The sequence below is a fragment of the Calidris pugnax genome, unplaced genomic scaffold (assembly GCF_001431845.1).
Source record: "Calidris pugnax isolate Ruff unplaced genomic scaffold, ASM143184v1 scaffold211, whole genome shotgun sequence".
In the NCBI taxonomy this organism is placed as follows: Eukaryota; Metazoa; Chordata; class Aves; order Charadriiformes; family Scolopacidae; genus Calidris; species Calidris pugnax.
The window spans coordinates 7,835,775-7,856,285 of NW_015091083.1; the positions used below are offsets into that span (position 1 = coordinate 7,835,775).

The 20,511-nt window shown below is 40.7% G+C and overlaps 1 protein-coding gene across 1 annotated transcript in view; it reads left to right on the forward strand.

The window, feature by feature from the left end:
• DYNC1H1 (dynein, cytoplasmic 1, heavy chain 1) overlaps positions 1–19,920 on the forward strand; it is a 53,381-nt gene extending 33,461 nt beyond the window's left edge. The window contains exons 47-78 of the mRNA XM_014957516.1: positions 9–223; positions 311–515; positions 654–827; positions 1,027–1,146; positions 1,272–1,392; positions 2,122–2,317; positions 3,148–3,265; positions 4,209–4,424; positions 4,978–5,190; positions 5,719–5,846; positions 6,370–6,523; positions 7,286–7,432; positions 7,514–7,664; positions 7,879–8,132; positions 8,449–8,583; positions 8,679–8,773; positions 8,866–9,040; positions 10,476–10,551; positions 11,887–12,047; positions 12,269–12,380; positions 12,463–12,523; positions 12,679–12,802; positions 13,119–13,232; positions 13,503–13,673; positions 13,881–14,098; positions 14,297–14,400; positions 14,796–15,007; positions 15,837–15,990; positions 17,282–17,424; positions 17,936–18,104; positions 18,774–18,901; positions 19,551–19,920. Of these exons, the coding sequence (XP_014813002.1) occupies positions 9–223; positions 311–515; positions 654–827; positions 1,027–1,146; positions 1,272–1,392; positions 2,122–2,317; positions 3,148–3,265; positions 4,209–4,424; positions 4,978–5,190; positions 5,719–5,846; positions 6,370–6,523; positions 7,286–7,432; positions 7,514–7,664; positions 7,879–8,132; positions 8,449–8,583; positions 8,679–8,773; positions 8,866–9,040; positions 10,476–10,551; positions 11,887–12,047; positions 12,269–12,380; positions 12,463–12,523; positions 12,679–12,802; positions 13,119–13,232; positions 13,503–13,673; positions 13,881–14,098; positions 14,297–14,400; positions 14,796–15,007; positions 15,837–15,990; positions 17,282–17,424; positions 17,936–18,104; positions 18,774–18,901; positions 19,551–19,679 (4,893 nt within the window). The 3' untranslated portion in view covers positions 19,680–19,920. The remainder of the gene's footprint in view (positions 1–8; positions 224–310; positions 516–653; positions 828–1,026; positions 1,147–1,271; positions 1,393–2,121; positions 2,318–3,147; positions 3,266–4,208; positions 4,425–4,977; positions 5,191–5,718; positions 5,847–6,369; positions 6,524–7,285; positions 7,433–7,513; positions 7,665–7,878; positions 8,133–8,448; positions 8,584–8,678; positions 8,774–8,865; positions 9,041–10,475; positions 10,552–11,886; positions 12,048–12,268; positions 12,381–12,462; positions 12,524–12,678; positions 12,803–13,118; positions 13,233–13,502; positions 13,674–13,880; positions 14,099–14,296; positions 14,401–14,795; positions 15,008–15,836; positions 15,991–17,281; positions 17,425–17,935; positions 18,105–18,773; positions 18,902–19,550) is intronic.
• The last annotated feature ends 591 nt before the right edge of the window (positions 19,921–20,511 follow it).

Sequence of the window (20,511 nt, forward strand, 5' to 3'; positions counted from 1 at the left end):
TGAATTAGGTTCCTGGTCTCTTTGAAGGAGATGAATATGCCACCCTCATGACTCAGTGTAAAGAAGGAGCACAGAAAGAAGGTTTGATGTTAGATTCGCACGAGGAACTTTACAAATGGTTCACCAGCCAAGTTATTCGCAACCTCCATGTTGTGTTCACTATGAATCCATCGTCTGAGGGCCTGAAGGACAGGGCAGCTACCTCTCCTGCCCTCTTCAACAGGTAATCACTGTGTGTTCCAGCACGTATTAAAAGTACTGTTAAAACAGTACGTTTTGAGAAGTCTTCACAAATGCTTTTGTATTTCAGATGTGTCTTGAACTGGTTTGGAGACTGGTCAACTGAGGCGCTGTACCAAGTTGGCAAAGAGTTCACAAGCAAAATGGATCTTGAGAAACCAAATTATATTGTGCCTGATTACATGCCGGTTGTGTACGATAAGCTACCACAACCACCATCACACAGGGAAGCTATTGTTAATAGTTGCGTGTTTGTTCATCAGACTCTTCATCAGGTATGTTGTTATTACACTGCTTAACTTCTGTTGATCTTTAGGCCACAGCATCGTGCACCCATTTCCTAAAAAGCACGATCTTTGGTGTCCAAATAGAGTTAAAACTAATGCATAATCTACAACCTTTTCTTCCCAAAGGCTAATGCTCGTCTGGCAAAGCGAGGAGGCAGAACCATGGCCATCACACCACGCCACTATTTAGACTTCATCAACCATTATGCCAACTTGTTCAATGAGAAACGAAGTGAATTGGAGGAACAGCAAATGCATTTGAATGTTGGTCTTAGAAAAATCAAGGAAACGGTTGACCAGGTACATACCTCTAAAACTTTGCCCCTTATATAAGGTTGGAGTGATTAAATAAATCTCCATGTTTAATGTGAATTCTTTCTCCCATCTTACAATCTCTCTTAGGTTCTCTAAAATTTTGCCCCTTATATAAGGTTGGAGTGATTAAATAAATCTCCATGTTTAATGTGAATTCTTTCTCCCATCTTACAATCTCTCTTAGGTGGAAGAATTGCGGCGTGACCTAAGAATAAAGAGTCAGGAGCTGGAAGTGAAGAATGCAGCAGCCAATGACAAATTGAAAAAGATGGTGAAAGATCAGCAGGAAGCTGAGAAGAAAAAGGTAAAAATCTTTGTAAAATCTTTCTGCATAGTAAATATTTTTATGTACAAAACAGAGCCTGCAGAGCAGGCACTGGAAGAAGTTCAACTTCTAAAAGCAGTATTTTGTCTGAAATTTCCTTCTAGGTCATGAGCCAGGAGATTCAGGAACAGTTGCACAAGCAGCAGGAGGTCATTGCAGACAAGCAGATGAGTGTGAAAGAAGATCTTGACAAGGTGGAGCCTGCTGTCATTGAGGCTCAGAACGGTATGTGAGCACCTAAAGACATCACACTGTGGGCTTGGATCTAAAACTGAAGTCTAGGGGAACGTGTTTTGGTGTGGTCTAGGTTAGTCCTGTCTAACAAATGTGTAGGCTCTTGGCATGGAGCTCAACAGTGGTGAAGAAATCCGTGGTCTTTGAACTTGTGCCATCTGTAGTACTGCTCTGATACTTGGTGCTCCTTTTATGGCTTGTGGCTTTGTTTCTGACTGACCAGCTCTAGGTATTTATTCAGTCTGTGTATTCATAACAGCTCATGATCAGAAAGAGCACTGATGCTTTTCTGCACAGACAGCATACAATCAAGCTGTCTGTTCTTTAAACTGGATTGAGGCGTTTCTGACTGACCAGCTCTAGGTGTTTATTCAGTCTGTGCATTCATAAAGCAAGCTCATCATCAGAAAGAGCACTGATGTCTTTCTGCACAGACAGCATACAATCAAGCTGTCTGTTCTTTAAACTGGATTGAGGAATCATTGCTTTAAGTTAATCATTTTTAGGCAGCAGAACAAGTTGTCCGTGGTCAGTTGGCAAGTTTACATTCACAAAAGCTTATATAGATAGAATAGTTTGAATATTATCCACTAGTATGTGCTTCTCAAATAACCTCAAATTCCTTTTGAGAATCTTGAAGCATTTTTATGCTTTAATGGACTTCACTAACTGTTCTTTTTCTTCCCAATCAACATTCATCATCTGTCTGGCACTGGTTAGCGGTGAAGTCGATAAAGAAGCAGCACCTGGTAGAGGTCCGTTCCATGGCTAATCCACCTGCAGCAGTGAAGCTGGCCCTGGAGTCCATCTGCCTGCTGCTGGGAGAAAGCACAACTGACTGGAAACAGATACGTTCCATCATCATGAGAGAGAACTTCATTCCAACCATCGTTAACTTCTCTGCTGAGGAAATCAGGTAAAGTGCAAGTGTGGGTTATTTAGGTGAAAAAACTATTTACAAAGATCTGGAAGGTTTTAACGGGATTTTTCTCTGTGTAATTGCTTTGGTAGCATGTGACTTCATTTGAAACTACCTTATTCCTGCATGTAGTGAATGTGTAGGTGGTATAGGAAACAGACTGCTGAAGCAAAGGACTGCAATCTGGGACAAAACAGCTGCTGTTGAGTACCTTCAAAGTATGGTTGCAAAGCAGTGTGTTGCTGTCCAAAGCCATGTTATTACTTGGAAGTAGTTTAGAAACAATAACAGACCAGGCTGCTGAGGGCTTTGTCCAGGCTGACCCCCTAGCTGGGGCTGAATCTGAGGGAAAGTCAGACCAGAGAGAGCTGAATTCCCTTCTAGCTTCAGACTTTTCTGAGCAGAGTTAAGCAATTTGTGAGTGACTAGTCTTAAAATACTGTTGAATGCCTTTTTTCACCTGTAAGGTGTAATTTCCGAAACAACATCTTTAATTCAAAAATCCCAGCTACCAGGCAACAAAACTGCTAGGAAATGTTCATGTTGGCTGTGGAAGGCAGATAAAGGGATACTGAGCACCTGTGTGCTGTCTCACAGAGTACTCATGCTGTCTCTAAAAACCTTCCCCTTGCTTGTTAAATGTTTTTTTTCACCTGTAAGGTGTAATTTCTGAAACAACATCTTTAACTCGAAAATCCCAGCTACCAGGCAACAAAACTGCTAGGAAATGTTCATGTTGGCTGTGGAAGGCAGATAAAGGGATACTGAGCACCTGTGTGCTGTCTCACAGAGTACTCATGCTATCTCTAAAAACCTTCCCCTTGCAGTGATGCCATCCGGGAGAAGATGAAGAAAAACTACCTGTCAAATCCAAGTTACAACTATGAAATTGTCAACAGAGCATCCCTGGCCTGTGGACCTATGGTGAAATGGGCAATTGCACAGGTAAAGATATTGGCTATGGAAGGCAGGCCAGATAAAGGGATACTGAACACCTGTGTGCTGTCTCACAGAGTACTCATGCTATCTCTAAAAACCTTCCCCTTGCAGTGATGCCATCCGGGAGAAGATGAAGAAAAACTACCTGTCAAATCCAAGTTACAACTATGAAATTGTCAACAGAGCATCCCTGGCCTGTGGACCTATGGTGAAATGGGCAATTGCACAGGTAAAGTCAGTGCCGCGGGGAGGCAAACGCAAGGTGAAAAGAGGGAGCCTGAAGGTGTATAACAATGTCTACAGGCTCTGAATTTGCCTCTGTTCAACTAAATATTTCAAGCTATTTTGCTTCAAAGAAATCAGTACGTGGTTTGGATGAATACCTACAGGCTCTGTGGTGCTGTGCCAGAGAACCAATGGCCAGTTGGGATAAAGCTTTTGCACCAAGAAACTTGAGATTTACAGTGAACAATAGCAGATTCCATCTGTATTTAAAACTCTGCCTGCTGTGAATAGCGTGGTGTGTAGAGACTGTTTAGCTCAATTCTTGTCCATAGGTCCTATCCTAACTGTTCTTTCTGTAGGTAGTGTCATTCTACAGGACAGATGACACATATGCAGCCTCTATCTTGCTTGAGAGCCTCTGTGTGTGTCTCTGACCTGTTAAGGTCCTTTAGGCAGACTTAAATACTCTACTAGTTTCCTAAAGGAATAGACTTTTGGGGAAATGCTCCTAGATGGAGATATCCAAGAATGGTTTCACTTGCCTGTTGGTGCCTGTTTGGGTTTTTAAAACTCTGCCTGCTGTGAATGGTGTGATGTGTAGAGACTGTTTAGCTCGACTCTTGTCCATAGGTCCTATCCTAACTGTTCTGTGGCTTAGCTACACTAAGCTCTTGTTAACATATGTCACTTCAGAAAGTATAAAGAGCCTGTTTACTGTTTACAGCTGAACTACGCTGATATGTTGAAAAGAGTGGAACCTCTACGCAATGAGCTGCAGAAGCTGGAGGATGATGCCAAAGACAACCAACAGAAGGCAAATGAAGTGGAGCAGATGATTCGTGATCTTGAGGCCAGTATTGCCCGTTACAAAGAAGAATATGCAGTACTGATTTCGGAGGCTCAAGCTATTAAGGCAGACTTGGCTGCTGTAGAAGCAAAAGTAAGAATTTTACGTATCAGTAATTTTCCATTCTTTAATCTTTGACAGTCAGAAATTGAACCATTCTTCAAACTTGTGAGCAGACTTGGTTGCTTCCCCTGTCCATTTCATCCCTGCATCTCATGAAACTTATTAAACTACTGAAACCTGTCTCGAGCTGGAAATAGCAACTCAAGTTGCTAGTTGATTAGAGGCAGTTCACATAAGCCTCAAAATAAGTGGAAAGCCTTTGAAAACAGGCATAGATGTAGTATAACTGGAATGTCTTTACTAGACTTCTTTTCTTTTTTGGGGGGAAAGAATTTATCCATGTATTTGGTCTAATCATTAGCATGTCACCACTGTGCTAGTACTCGACACTTTTACGTTCATCAAGATTACAATTAAAACCACCATGATAAATTAACACCAAAGTGAAGAAACACAAGTTTAATTTCATTCTGAGCTTTTACATTTTACTTGGGCCTTGAGTCAATATTTTAAGTGTCCTGAGAGACTCGTAATACTGTAACAATTCGTCATCTAAGGAGACTCCTTCACCACTTATTACTAGGTAAACCGTAGCACAGCTCTTCTGAAGAGTCTTTCTGCTGAACGTGAAAGATGGGAGAAGACTAGTGAAACTTTCAAGAACCAGATGTCCACTATTGCAGGAGACTGCTTGCTTTCAGGAGCTTTTATTGCCTACGCTGGCTACTTTGATCAGCAGATGCGTCAGAATCTCTTCACTACATGGTCTCACCATTTGCAGCAGGCAAATATCCAGGTAAAGATACAGGCATCATAAGTTAATTGTAAATCAATTTACTGTATTTTAAGTGTCCTGAGAGACTTGTAATACTGTAACAATTCGTCATCTAAGGAGACTCCTTCACCACTTATTACTAGGTAAACCGTAGCACAGCTCTTCTGAAGAGTCTTTCTGCTGAACGTGAAAGATGGGAGAAGACTAGTGAAACTTTCAAGAACCAGATGTCCACTATTGCAGGAGACTGCTTGCTTTCAGGAGCTTTTATTGCCTACGCTGGCTACTTTGATCAGCAGATGCGTCAGAATCTCTTCACTACATGGTCTCACCATTTGCAGCAGGCAAATATCCAGGTAAAGATACAGGCATCATAAGTTAATTGTAAATCAATTTACTGCAACAGTTATAGAAGCTTTAAGATTGCTCAGTAAAGAGTGGAACTATTGGAAAAAAAACCCACTTTGTAGAGCTGTGTTTATTCAAAACGTCTTCACCAGCTCGTTGGAGAATCTCTAGTAAAACACTAATTGTGTGTACTGATTGCAGTTCCGCACAGATATTGCGAGGACAGAGTACCTGTCCAACGCAGACGAGCGCCTTCGCTGGCAAGCAAGTTCTCTGCCTGCAGACGACCTGTGCACTGAGAATGCCATCATGCTGAAGCGGTTCAATAGGTATTTCACTGAATTTCACTGAATTTTAGAGTCGGAAGGGACCATAGAGATCATCTAGTCCAACTCCCCTGCTGAAGCAGGATTGCTTTCTAAGATGTAGAATTACATTCTAAGATGTAGAATTCTAAAGCGACATTCTCACAGTCGGCCTGGTTTTACACCTATCAAAGAACCACAGTAACTCTTTCAAAGCACTGTTTTGCTGCTGTGAAAGCTTCTGAAGTTTGTAAAAGCTTCTCAACTGTGTGTAAACATAAAAACTCTAATTCATCTTTGCCTGCCTTTTTTGTTACGCTTAGCTGTTAAGATAAACTGGCCTGAACTGAAGCTGGTTTGTTCCCTAAGTACAGTCTCACCTTTCAAAACCCTAAACTGAAATAAGTCATTGAACCTGGCCAACTTATTCCATCAATATACAACCTTTTAGAGTTGAGACTAATAATGCAACCTAGATTTATAGAACTGCTTAAAGTCTGGCTGCAGTCAAAACCCAAATAATGAGAGTGTTTCATTACTAACTCAGGTATCCATTGATCATCGATCCCTCGGGGCAAGCTACGGAGTTTATCATGAATGAATACAAAGACCGTAAGATAACTCGGACTAGTTTCTTGGATGATGCTTTCAGGAAGAACTTGGAAAGTGCCTTGAGATTTGGTAACCCACTGCTGGTACAGGTTAGTTGCATGATCATTTAGAAACTAGTTTACTGTGTACTAGAAAAAATTGGGATTGTTTCGTTAGTAAGATACAAACATTTTTAAAATCATAATTTAACAAATAAACTAGTACCGAGTGATACGTGAGGTGTTAGTCCTGAGAAAAACGTTAGTGAGATAGTCAAAAGAAGGTATTTCTGTCTTCCACCATTTTTGGATCAAACGCTTTTATTTTCAAATGATCTTTCTTTACTTCCACTCTATAAAATGACTTGCAACCTGTCTGTTCCTTTGCTCCCATATGATATCTCTAGTCATAGGTAACAGCAACCAATATTGCTAGTTATCTAGAATTAAATCTGTTCTGAGTTGCAGGAAGAAGTTTCAGTAATACAAAGAAATAGGCAGCTGTAAGAATAGTTGACTTTCACTTGAGATGGATGTGGTTTTTGTTTCTTAGTATGGAAATGGGAAAAGAAAGGATTAGCTCACAGATGAGATCAGTAGCTGTCGCTTGTGCTGCTTAGGGATAGGGGTTATTATGTACTAGAACTAACACAATAGTAGTGCTCCCTGCTGAGATTTTGTATGGTAATAGCCTGAACTCCTGCTTGTGTAGCTCAACTACAAATCTAAAGTGGAAATACCTTCTGAATGTAATCCATGTCCAAAACAAACTGCAATTGATTGCTACCAGAGCTTTAAGCCCCAGTTCAATCAGGATTTTTAGCTCGAGACACTTGCAAGAAACAGAATCTCTTAACACATCTCTGCTTCTAGGATGTGGAGAGCTACGACCCAGTGCTGAATCCTGTCCTGAACCGTGAAGTCCGGAGAACTGGAGGCAGAGTTCTGATTACTCTGGGAGACCAAGATATTGACTTGTCACCATCCTTCGTTATCTTCCTCTCCACCAGGGATCCAACAGTAAGTGGAACGGAGGGCTGTCCTGTTTGTGGCAGTGGTGTGACACAGACCTGAGGGAGTTTTTCATGTTTCCTGTGATAGGTCGAGTTCCCACCGGACCTCTGCTCTCGTGTGACATTTGTGAACTTCACAGTGACTCGCAGCAGCTTACAGAGCCAGTGCCTGAACGAAGTCCTGAAGGCTGAAAGGCCAGATGTTGATGAAAAACGCTCTGACCTCCTCAAGCTTCAGGGTATGCTTACCAAAATGGAAGTAAATTCCTCCTGTTCTAAAATAATACCATGATTTTACTGTAGCTGTAGAAATACACGGTGAAAAATCTCTATAGATGATACTCTTGTTTTTTTAAGGCTGTCCAATGGCAAAGTATAATTCTTATAATTCATATAATTCTTAAAAACTAGCACATCTATACAATATGTAACCTAATTTTTCTTCTAATTAAGGTGAATTTCAGCTGCGCTTGCGCCAATTAGAAAAATCCTTACTACAAGCGCTTAATGAAGTGAAGGGACGTATCCTGGATGATGACACCATCATTACTACTCTTGAGAACCTGAAGAAGGAAGCAGCAGAGGTCACCAGAAAAGTAGAAGAGACTGATATTGTCATGCAAGAAGTGGAGACTGTTTCTCAGCAGTACTTGCCTCTTTCTACAGCGTGCAGCAGTATCTACTTTACTATGGAGTCACTGAAGCAGGTAGGATGGGGTTTTCCTACCAGAAGCTTCATGCATTTACTGTTCAAAGCTAAGTAGACACTGCCTAATTCCAGCTCTGACTACCATATTGCAATTTGGTAGACATAAGCCATTGACTATCAGACAGCAGGACTCGAGAGAGAAAAAACAAAGTCTTTTTTGTTTTTTTCTTTCAGATACACTTCCTGTACCAACTACTGTTCAAAGCTAAGTAGGCACTGCCTAATTCCATTGCAGTTTGGTAGACATAAGCCATTGACTATCAAACAGCAGGACTCGAGAGAGAAAAAACAAACTCTTTGGTTTTTTCTTTCAGATACACTTCCTGTACCAATACTCTCTCCAGTTTTTCTTGGACATCTATCACAACGTCTTGTATGAGAACCCAAATCTGAAGGGAATCACAGACCATACTCATCGTCTCTCTATCATCACAAAGGATCTCTTCCAGGTTCAGTTTTTTAATTAGTAAATTGACCCTTCAAAAATGATTGAAATATGAGTTCAAGGCTTCTTATGCTACTGTCTTCATTGGTTTTTTGGTAGGTGGCTTTCAATAGAGTGGCCCGTGGCATGTTGCATCAGGATCATATAACGTTTGCGATGTTGCTGGCCCGGATTAAACTGAAAGGCACTATTGGGTAAATATTTGTTTTCTCACTCCACTTTAGTTGAAAAGGGATGGATGTCTTGAAGGCACTTAGCTGAAGTCTTTTTTTTCTCCTTACTTTAGGGAGCCTGCATATGATGCAGAATTCCAGCACTTCTTGAGAGGGAAAGAGATTGTACTAAACACTGCATCTCTTCCAAAAATCAATGGTTTGACTGTAGAGCAAACAGAAGCAATGATGCGGTTGAGCTGTCTTCCTGCATTTAAGGACCTCGTTTCAAAAGTTCAAGCTGATGAGGTAAGTGTTGGCTGGGGCTTGTTTCTGCACTAAACTACCTGGTAAAGCTTTTTAGGTGTCTGCTTTAAGGGAAGGCTTACAGATCAACTAGTGGTAGTTGTGGAAATTAATGTTCTTATTTCATTTGTAATCAAGCTATGAAACTTGAGTTGTAAATATTAGCATTGTTCATCACTCAGCCTTGGAAGCAGTTTCACCATTCATCAAACCTTATGGTCAGCTTTGGTTCCTGTGGTAGCAGAGTCTGACACTGTGTGTCTTTAACCGTGTCACTGTTGTGTGATGATTATGCAGTAGGGGAGCAGTCCTAGCCATACGTAATGTCATTATGGTGGGCTCTTGGACATTACTATTTGGAATAAATTTGGATAGTGCTCAGCTGGTAGTTTGCTCCTTCTGGTGACTGAAGTATTCTAAGATTACATCTGTGTCTGCTTGTGAAACTGTGTGTTCCAAAATGTGGCCATATCTTAAATAGGACCTGTTTGGTTGCCCTGCCTAGGTTTTACGTTAAAAATTAAATTCTCTTTGCCACATCTCCTTTTCCTCAAACTCTTCAGCCTGGGCTAAAATAATATACAGCTTGGGCTGGGACTTGGTAGACATCTCTAGAATCAGACTGCTGGAGGCAATGCAGAATTAGGGGATATTAGTGAAACAATTGGACACATCTAAGAAGATATAAGATGGAGAATATTTTTATTGTGGTTTAAAATCAACAGAAACAGAACTTGGAGAAATTCATTGAAGAAAAATGAGTCAAGAACATAACTAAATGTGCTGGTCAGATTGTAGTCTTGCTCAGGGAAACATTCAAACCACTTACAAATGAAACACTCAAACTGTACGAATTTGGAAGCCTTGGAAAAGACCAGACTATGTGAGTGTTGGACAATATTTGGGGTGAATATTTCATTAATATAGTAGTGCTTCTGTTTAACAGTGTGAGCCCTGTCTTATTTCTCAAGACATTTTTAGGTGAAAGCTCAAATGCTTCATCTGGAACTCAATTAAATTTGTATTCTAAAGATAGATGATAAGATATGAGCCTTAAATAGGAAAAATCTTATGAAGTTGTGCATTTCATTGTTCAGATGTTTAGCTACTTAATAAAATTTTGAAAGATCTGTTTGCAAATCCAAGGCTGGTAGAGCTTGGACTGTACCAAGTTCAACCCAACCCCAGCAGTCTGTGTTTCCTACCAAAAGTTGATATTTAGTTGAACACTACATTACATTAAATTCTAAATTTAAAGGCTGAGATTCCTACCCCAGCAGTCTGTGTTTCCTACCGAAAGTTGATATTTAGTTGAACACTACACACTACATTAAATTCTAAATTTAAAGGCTGAGATTGAGCATCTATGCACTTTGCAGCAGATTTTTGATGCCCTGAAACTCCATTTCAAGTTTTTTTGTATTTTATTTCAATATAGCAATTTTGTATCTGGCTGGATAGCAGTTCACCAGAGCAGACTGTACCATACCTTTGGACTGAAGAAAAACCTGCAAGTAAGTTAAATTGCACTATTGTTCACACCAGTCCTACTCTGCAGACTTCAATCTAAGTAGAAATGTTATGATTTTAAAGAAACTCTAAAGTAGAACTTTAATTTGGACCTTAATTCTTGGGAAAATCATGAAGTTGGGATTGTGGAAGAATCTCAAGTCTAGTGTTTTTGTTTTGTTTTTTTAAAAAAACCAAACTTTTGTAAACATTAGGTACTACACTTCCTGCACCTTAACCTGGGATCTGGTCTTCTACTGAAGTTGAAATCTACTTCCATAATCTCATTAGATTGCATAATAGTTTGGATTAATCTTAGTTGTTGCAAATCTGGAGGCAGCTCAATATTTTAAAAAGCTTTAAGACAAAGATTTTCTGAGGATGTGTCTGGTCTACTTGACAGTTTCCTCCTGCAGTTGTATCTAAGCATGAAGTCTTAATTCTTGCTGCATTAGTTGTTAGTGCCAATTTGTTAAGACTTAAGGGTAACCATTATACTTCATTTCCTCCCCTGTCTGAAAGGTAATGTCAGGAAGTGATCTGTGATCATCTGTGATTGTTCAGGGCTCGTTCCTGTAGGTGGCTTTCTAAATTAAGGATTCTAAGCCTGTATTTACCAGCTGCTGTAAAGCTGCTTGACCATTAACTGAAGCAGCACTAGGTTATCTGTCCTCTCCATGCTGGACAAGCATAGAATACTTCAGAGTCTAGCAGAATGGCACGTGAGTGAGTGAGTGAGAAGATGTGAAGAGATCTATTGCCTCTGGAAGTTAAAATCACAACAGTCCTTCTAGACTGTACATTTTGTAAACCAGTATGATTTCAGTAGAATCTAGATCATCTTGTCAAGTTGGGCTTTTAAAGGGCTCACAACATGAGTAATTGAGCAGGTACCTAAAATGACACATAAGACAAACCAACTGAAGATGGTAAGTTTCTTTTGGCTGTGAAAGTGAAGACAGAACATAAGCATTCCGTTAATATGTTGCAACAGATCTTTCAAAGGGATAATTGAAGACGAAATATTTAGAGAGTCAGAGCAAGGTGGGAAAAATTGAATGGAGAATTGAGGAGATGAGTGTTGAGGATGGTTTTCTCACCTGTCCATCTAATCCTGTATCCCTTTTTCAGCTCCTATTGGACAGGCCATTCATCGCTTGCTTCTGATCCAGGCCTTCCGTCCAGACCGCTTGTTGGCAATGGCCCTTTCAAAGGGATAATTGACTCTCTAAATACTTAGTCTTCAGAGCAAGGTGGGAAAAATTGAATGAAGAATTGAGGAGATGAGTGTTGAGGATGGTTTTCTCACCTGTCCATCTAACCCTGTATCCCTTTTTCAGCTCCCATTGGACAGGCCATTCATCGCTTGCTTCTGATCCAGGCCTTCCGTCCAGACCGCTTGTTGGCAATGGCACACACCTTTGTGTCAACAAATCTTGGAGAGTCCTTCATGTCCATTATGGAGCAGCCTTTAGATCTGACACACATTGTAGATACAGAGGTAATCTACTTTTTTAAGGGCTGAAATCCTGAGCTAGTGCTTAGTTGCTCCCACTCACCCTTCTCATGGTATGAGGAGCAGATTGTTTTCCTATTTGTTAACGTAAATCTAAGAGTAGTGTAATGTCTTTAGCTGGCCTGAGGGAAGAAAAACTGAATTTACTGCATTCTCATATTTATGTAGTGACTGATTTGTATCCTTTTAAACCTTTTGGACAACAGGTGAAACCTAATACCCCTGTGCTGATGTGTTCAGTGCCTGGTTACGATGCCAGCGGTCATGTTGAAGACCTTGCAGCTGAGCAGAACACACAGATTACTTCTATCGCTATTGGTAAGAATATACCTTATTCCATCATCAAAGCATAAATAAAATTGTTAGCAGTGAGAGCTTTAGCAACCCTTCTGTCTTTTAGGTTCTGCTGAAGGATTTAACCAAGCAGATAAAGCAATAAACACAGCAGTGAAATCTGGAAGGTAAGTACTATCTCCGTTTCAGCCAGAATACAGCCTAGTAGAAGGGTAAATGGGAGGGAAAGGGGAAATAATCTATTCTGTTACTCGTGGTGGTTATAGCCAGGATCCATAAGCTGTACACTAAAAAGCACTTGTTCTGTTTCAAAACTTCACAGATGGGTAATGCTGAAGAACGTTCACTTGGCTCCTGGATGGCTCATGCAACTGGAAAAGAAGCTCCATTCCCTACAACCTCATGCTTGCTTCAGACTCTTCCTTACCATGGAGATTAATCCAAAGGTAGCATCAATTTGAAAATCTGATCCTCAGGTAGAGTCACTGGCTGGCAGAGCCAAGAGTGCTGCCCAGGGAAGGTTTTCTCATGCCTTTCCCCATTAAAGGAAAAGTAGAATACATGTTTTTCAGGGTAATTACTAGCCTTGGCTTCTGATAACTTAATTGTAGCTGAAAACCTCATACCATTTGTTTTGCTGCTTCTCCTAACCTCCAGAAGGCTCACAGTGAGATTCTGAAGCCAATGCAAACTGTGCTGTTAGAGGGATCTAGTTTAGTGAAGGCTAAAGGAGTTGGATTCGAGCTTATTGATCTTTTCTAGGTGCCAGTGAATTTGTTACGTGCTGGACGAATCTTCGTGTTCGAACCTCCTCCTGGTGTGAAGGCAAACATGCTGAGGACTTTCAGCAGCATTCCCGTTTCTAGAATGTGCAAGGTAAGGCTGCAGCTCCTCTAAGTGAAAGACAATGCCAGAATGTGTTCATTGAAGTCTTACCATAGGTGATAAAACCTCAGCTTTGAAGATGTACATGGAATACTCTGTTCTCACAGGAGTAAAGCAGTAGTTGCTGCTTCTGTTGGTAGAATGTATTCAGTTTTGATAGCAACCTAGCATTAAATCTGATGTTTTCTAACCTTTTAGCAGACTCTGATTTTTATCAGTTCACTTGAGTAATAGTTGTATTTTTTTCTCTCCACTTCCCAGTCTCCAAACGAGCGTGCCCGTTTGTATTTCCTCCTCGCCTGGTTCCATGCCATTATCCAAGAGCGCCTGCGCTACGCTCCCCTGGGCTGGTCCAAGAAGTATGAATTTGGGGAATCTGATCTGAGATCTGCCTGTGACACGGTTGATACCTGGTTGGATGATACAGCGAAGGCAAGTAGTCTTGTGTGCTTAGGTATAGGTCGTGCTGAGATTACTGAAGATCTGCAGTCAGTCAGTCTGTTTGGGAAACATTTAGTGAGTTAAATGAGTGAGCACAAATAACCTGATAGCAATTTAACTTAGGTCTTAAATTTGATTCCTCTGTCAGAAGAGAGATGAGAAAGAGTTCTTGCTACTTGTTTTGCATTTTACTTACAGGGACGCCAAAACATTTCACCTGATAAAATCCCCTGGTCTGCACTAAAGACCCTGATGGCACAGTCTATCTATGGAGGGCGCATTGACAACGAATTTGATCAGCGTTTGTTGAACACTTTCTTGGAACGTCTGTTCACTACTTTAAGTTTTGACAGTGAGTTCAAACTGGCTTGCAAAGTTGACGGACACAAAGATATTCAGATGCCAGATGGAATCAGGTACCATTTTTTCCTTATCATAATCTCTATGTGCAACTTTTATTAAATTAAAAAAAAAAAGCAAAGCAAACCACAAAACCCTAATCTATATTTCTGTGCTGGAATGTAGGTGTGTAAATGTTTGACTCAAGCAAAGAATTAACCTTGCCATTCTAATAAGGGAAGCCTTCTAATGAATATTAAAACTCTGACTTGCAGGCGTGAAGAATTTGTCCAGTGGGTTGAGATGCTGCCAGATACACAAACACCATCATGGCTGGGTCTGCCAAATAATGCAGAGAAAGTTCTTCTCACCACACAAGGTAAAACCAGAACTTTAACAATGTGTTCCATAGATGACCAGGCCACCATTTTAACGAAAAAGCAGAAGAGAAATATAAATCCTGCTGAAGAGTTGATAGCTTTCCCCTTCTCCCTCAGTGTAGTCAGTTTAACTTCTGCAAGGTGAGACACTTGAGTTGTCCAAAAACTGAAGTTTGTGAATTAAAAAAGTGGTTACATTCAGCCTTCCAGCTGTCAAGCTCCCATCTTGATGCTGGGAAGCTTTATTGTCAGCTCCAGAGCTGCCTCCAGCCGGGCAGTTCTGAGTCTTAGCTCTGGACTAGGGAAAAGGAGAAGTCCCAGTTCTTGCATGTAGTGGGATGTTTTCATTTTGATGCCACTGCTGCTCTGACTGACAGCGTATCTTCTGTTCTAGGCATCGATATGATCAGCAAAATGCTGAAAATGCAGATGCTAGAGGATGAGGATGATCTGGCTTATGCAGAAACTGAGAAGAAGACAAGAACTGATTCTACATCAGATGGTCGCCCAGCCTGGATGAGAACGCTGCATACCACAGCCTCCAACTGGCTTCACCTTATCCCACAGACTCTGAACCATCTGAAGCGCACTGTGGAAAACATTAAGGTAAGCACTAATTTTTATCTAACATGGGCATAGGAAGTGCTTGAGTTCTGGTGCACTGGAACCAGTGCGTTGGGATTGCAAGTACCAATTAAACTGTTTGGGGGTACAATGGAACCTGTATCAATGCTGATTCTGACTGTCGTAGCTATTTAGTGCCATTTCAAGAAAGTGGGTTTCTTGAAATGCTTTTAAAAGTTGGTTTATGTCTTCTGGGGATTATTTGAAGAAATATAAACTGCCTGTCAAGGGTACCAATCCTGAAGCTGCTCTGTCATCAGGTAGCAAGAAACAAGTGCTTCCTGTTGTACTTGTAGCACACTGACTGCTTATGATACTGCCTTTAGAGCCAGCGCACGTTAATTGCTGCTAAAATTTAGGACTTAACTTGGTGGGAACCTTTTGTTGGTAATTAAATCCAGAGTTGATTGGAAGGAGCTGCAGTCTGCATTAACAGTTCAGCTAAGGCTTCTACATTCCTGTTTCTCCAAAGGAGAGGAGATTTTTGGTTGTAAAACAGTCTCTGCAATCACTCTCTGCACTGTAAACTGGACCTGCAAGAAGTCCAGAGTTGATTGGAAGGAGCTGCAGTCTGCATTAACAGTTCAGCTAAGGCTTCTACATTCCTGTTTCTCCAAAGGAGAGGAGATTTTTGGTTGTAAAACAGTCTCTGCAATCACTCTCTGCACTGTAGACTGCATCTGCACGTTTACTGCCTGTAGTCACTGTGTTACCAGTCAGTCCTTCCAGGATTTTGGGGTTGTTTTTTGTAGCAGATATTTCCAGCAAGAACTTTGATCTCTAACTTAACTTTCAATGTTTTGACAATCAGGATCCTTTGTTCCGGTTCTTTGAGAGGGAGGTGAAGATGGGAGCTAAGCTGCTTCAGGATGTTCGGCAGGACCTTGCAGACGTTGTTCAAGTGTGTGAAGGAAAAAAGAAACAAACCAACTATTTGCGCACGCTGATAAACGAGCTGGTGAAAGGTATGGTGATTCCAACCAGCACCTCCCACTGCTCTCTTTGCCTGTTACACTCTGTAAGTTACAGGCTGTTATGCTCAGCAGCTTAAAAACAATTGCCAGAAAATTAGGATTGACTTTACCATTTGACACAAGGAATACTAATTCTAATTAGTTTGGTTTGAGAGTTCAAGTTGAGGTAGTTAATTTTAGACTTTTTTGTACAGGTTTTATCAGCAGCTTAATTTCTAGGCTGCAATCTTACTAAATTCTTTCAGTCTCTGAATTGTGATGGAACAAAGTTAGTTGTACTTTGTTGTAAATGAGTAATTTAAATTTACTCATTGTAAAGTTACTCATTGTAAATGAGTAATATTGCTCCTAGAAAATCTCCTAGAAAATATTCAAGTTCTCTAAACTTGTTTCAAGATTGTACATAAATGTGGAATTTTCATTCTAGCAATACATGAAAATCTGCTGTCTGCTATAAACAAAAGCATTTCCTGAAATACACTTGACCTCTTTGATTCGTTCTAGAGGACTGTTCATGAAAACTTGAAGATAGTTACTGCAGTTTATAGCTTAAGTTAGTTGTACCACAGTAGTAATATTGCTCCTAGAAAATCTAGAAAATATTCAAGTTCTCTAAACTTGTTTCAAGATTGTACATAAATGTGGAGTTTTCATTCTAGCAATACATGAAAATCTGCTGTCTGCTATAAACAAAAGCATTTCCTGAAATACACTTGACCTCTTTGATTCTTTCTAGAGGACTCTTCACAAAAACTTGAAGATAGTTACTGCAGTTTATAGCTGTGTGTAACTGAAGCTGCCATTGAAGGGTTTCTGTAACTGGATGGCATTTTAAGTAAATAGTAGACCTGGAGGCCATTTGCTTTGTAATTTCAAGATTGTACATAAATGTGGAGTTTTCATTCTAGCAATACATGAAAATCTGCTGTCTGCTATAAACAAAAGCATTTCCTGAAATACACTTGACCTCTTTGATTCTTTCTAGAGGACTCTTCACAAAAACTTGAAGATAGTTACTGCAGTTTATAGCTGTGTGTAACTGAAGCTGCCATTGAAGGGTTTCTGTAACTGGATGGCATTTTAAGTAAATAGTAGACCTGGAGGCCATTTGCTTTGTAATCTTTGGAAATGCTTTCACTTACTGAGGAACCTTCTAAGTTAGAGGCTGATATCCTGGTCCAAGTCTTAAATGGCTCTTGGGAGAAAAAGTGAAGCATCAAAATATTGTGTAATTCTGACTCGTATGCAAACAAAACTTAAATCTTACCACGTTTTTTCACAGGTATTTTGCCTCGTAGCTGGTCTCACTACACCGTCCCAGCGGGTATGACTGTTATTCAGTGGGTGTCTGACTTCAGCGAGCGCATTAAACAGCTGCAGAATATCTCCCAGGCAGCTGCTTCTGGTGGAGCAAAGGAACTGAAGGTACCATCTTGTGCTGACTTCTCCTGGAGGTTATGGTGGAGCTGTGGGACTGCTGTGTGAGGGGCTCAGCGGGGTTAATATTCATACAGATTAGAGGGAAACAGTATTTTAGAACAACAGAAGACATAGCCTTAGCAAAAAGCAGTTTAACAGTTACACAGTGTTCCGGTAGCAGCAGGAAATATTTACTGTAAATAGATTGCTGAAGTAATATTCATGATAATCATTAATACTGCAGCTGATATGCCTTTTTTTTTTTTTCCCCTCAAATAGAACATCCGCGTGTGCCTCGGAGGCCTGTTTGTACCAGAGGCATACATTACTGCCACGAGGCAGTACGTAGCCCAAGCAAACAGTTGGTCCCTTGAAGAGCTCTGTCTCGAGGTCAACGTTACGACCACACAGAACGCAGTGCTGGACGCGTGCAGTTTTGGAGTCACAGGTAAACTTACCAGAAAGAAGGTGTCCTCGCTCTAAAATATTTTCAGTAAATTGTTTCCCCCTCAAATAGAACATCCACGTGTGCCTCGGAGGCCTGTTTGTACCAGAGGCATACATCACTGCCACAAGGCAGTATGTAGCCCAAGCAAACAGCTGGTCCCTTGAAGAGCTCTGTCTCGAGGTCAACGTTACGACCACACAGAACGCAGTGCTGGACGCGTGCAGTTTTGGAGTCACAGGTAAACTTACCAGAAAGAAGGTGTCCTCGCTCTAAAATATCTTCAGAAGCTTCTGGTATTAATAACTAGGCTGTATCAGATGAAAAAGATCCTATCATTGCAAAAGTTAATACTTTCTGAAGCTGTTGAAAGACTAGACTGATATTATTTAGTAGGGAAGTACTTACAATACTAATAAATCTCAAGACTCGGGTCAGTACATATTTAAGCAATATTGGATAATGAATCTGCTACAACCTCTTTATTTTACAGTATGGAATACTTCAGTCTCATTTAGCAGGCTTAGCCCGTAAATGATATGTAGGGAAACAATGTTTGGATGTAGGAAAGCTCTTGAACTCTCAAGTCTGTTTCAATTTACAGGCCTGAAGCTTCAGGGAGCTACCTGCAGTAACAACAAGCTGTCGCTTTCAAATGCTATTTCAACTGTACTTAAAGACTAGATTGATATTATTTAGTAGGGAAGTACTTATAATGCTAATAAATCTCAAGACTGGGGTCAGTACGTATTTAAGCAATACAGGATAGTGAATCTGCTACAACCTCTTTATTTTGCAGTATGAAATACTTCATTCTCACTTTGCGGGCTTAGCCCTTAAATGATATGTATGGAAACAATGTTTGGCTGTAGGAAAGCTCTTGAACTCTCAAGTCTGTTTCAATTTACAGGCCTGAAGCTTCAGGGAGCTACCTGCAGTAACAACAAGCTGTCGCTTTCAAATGCTATTTCAACTGTACTCCCCATTACGCAGCTTCGCTGGATCAAGCAGACAAATGCTGATAAAAAAGCAAATGTTGTAAGTATGGATAAACATAGTCTTTAAAAGAACTCTCATAATTAGACATGCCTAGCAATTACCTTCCCCTGAAGCTTTATGGATACTTTTCTCAGGCACCACAAATCAAATTATTGTTTTGTCATATTCTCAGTGTCAGTTGGTACCTAAATTCCAAGCCAGCACAAACAGACCTGGTGTTGACTCGGTCTTTCCTTTGTAGTTAGATAAGAAGGAAGAGAAGCATCCAAAAATACTAATACTGTTCAGGCCAAAACTTAAATTTATATCTATAAAGGCAGCTGTGCTTTATGTCAATTTATTAGGCTTGGGGGTTTTTCTCTCATATTTTGAGTATTGAGTTATCTGAGAGTGAATTCCCATCTCATAAATACCATGTAGTATTACATACAGGCACTTCTTACACCCGTACCTAACTCCTCTTCTTCTATATTCATGTTTTTCCCCAGGTTACTTTACCAGTTTATCTGAACTTCACTCGTGCCGATCTGTTATTAGGCTTGGGGGTTTTTCTCTCATATTTTGAGTATTGAGTTATCTGAGAGTGAATTCCCATCTCATAAATACCATGTAGTATTACATGCAGGCACTTCTTACACCCCTCAGCACCCTTACCTAACTCTTCTTCTATATTCATGTTTTTCCCCAGGTTACTTTACCAGTTTATCTGAACTTCACTCGTGCCGATCTGATTTTCACGGTTGACTTTGAAATAGCCACCAAGGAAGATCCCCGGAGCTTCTATGAACGTGGTGTTGCAGTTCTGTGCACCGAGTGAAAAATGTTCTTCTGACTGTAGTAGCTTCAGTCCTCTGTGTAGTACTTACCTGTGCTGTGTAACCCCGTTAGGTTGTCAGATGGATTAGTGTGAAGTTGACTAGAGAGACAGAGGGCAGGGCACTGGAAAGCCAATACAGGCTAGATGGCTTCGAAGGAAAACTGGATGAGATTCTTAGATGGTTACTGGTAGATGTGATATTTGATGGATCATGTTATATGAAATAAAACCTGTAGAAAAACTTTTGACTCTTTCTCTTCCTGGAAATACAACTCTCACGGTGATTTTTTTGGACTGGAGGAGCTGTTACCTGTGATCTCTTCAGAGAGTAAGGAGCTGGTACTCCAGTATGTGGTTGACCTTCAGGCAGCTCCCTTGGCAGCTGGTTCAGCTTAACCTCCAGTGACAAGGACCTGGGCATGTCCATCTTCAGCACGGTAAAACACAACAGCCTGACATTATCTGCTGTGACAGCTGGTGACATTGCATGAACGTTTGCAATGAACTGGCTCCTGCTTGAAGTGACCTGTGTTTGTGCAGGTGCTGAGATGCATTTGGAAGTTAGAGTATCCTAAACAAGACTTTCTTACCCTATTGGCTACAGGGCTTCCTCTTTCTGAAGCTGCTTTTACAGTTTCATGTCTTGTTAAAAGCCCAGGAGGATGGTATTAGATGCTTGAACAAGGAATTACAGCATTACTTTATAAAGACTGAGGCCCAGACCAGCACATCCTGTGGTCTTTGTCTGCTGCGTGTAGTTCTCATGTCCAGTTGTGGGGAACAGAAATGGGAACTACATGCACCAGCCAAGAGCAGTTTTAACCACAGTGTA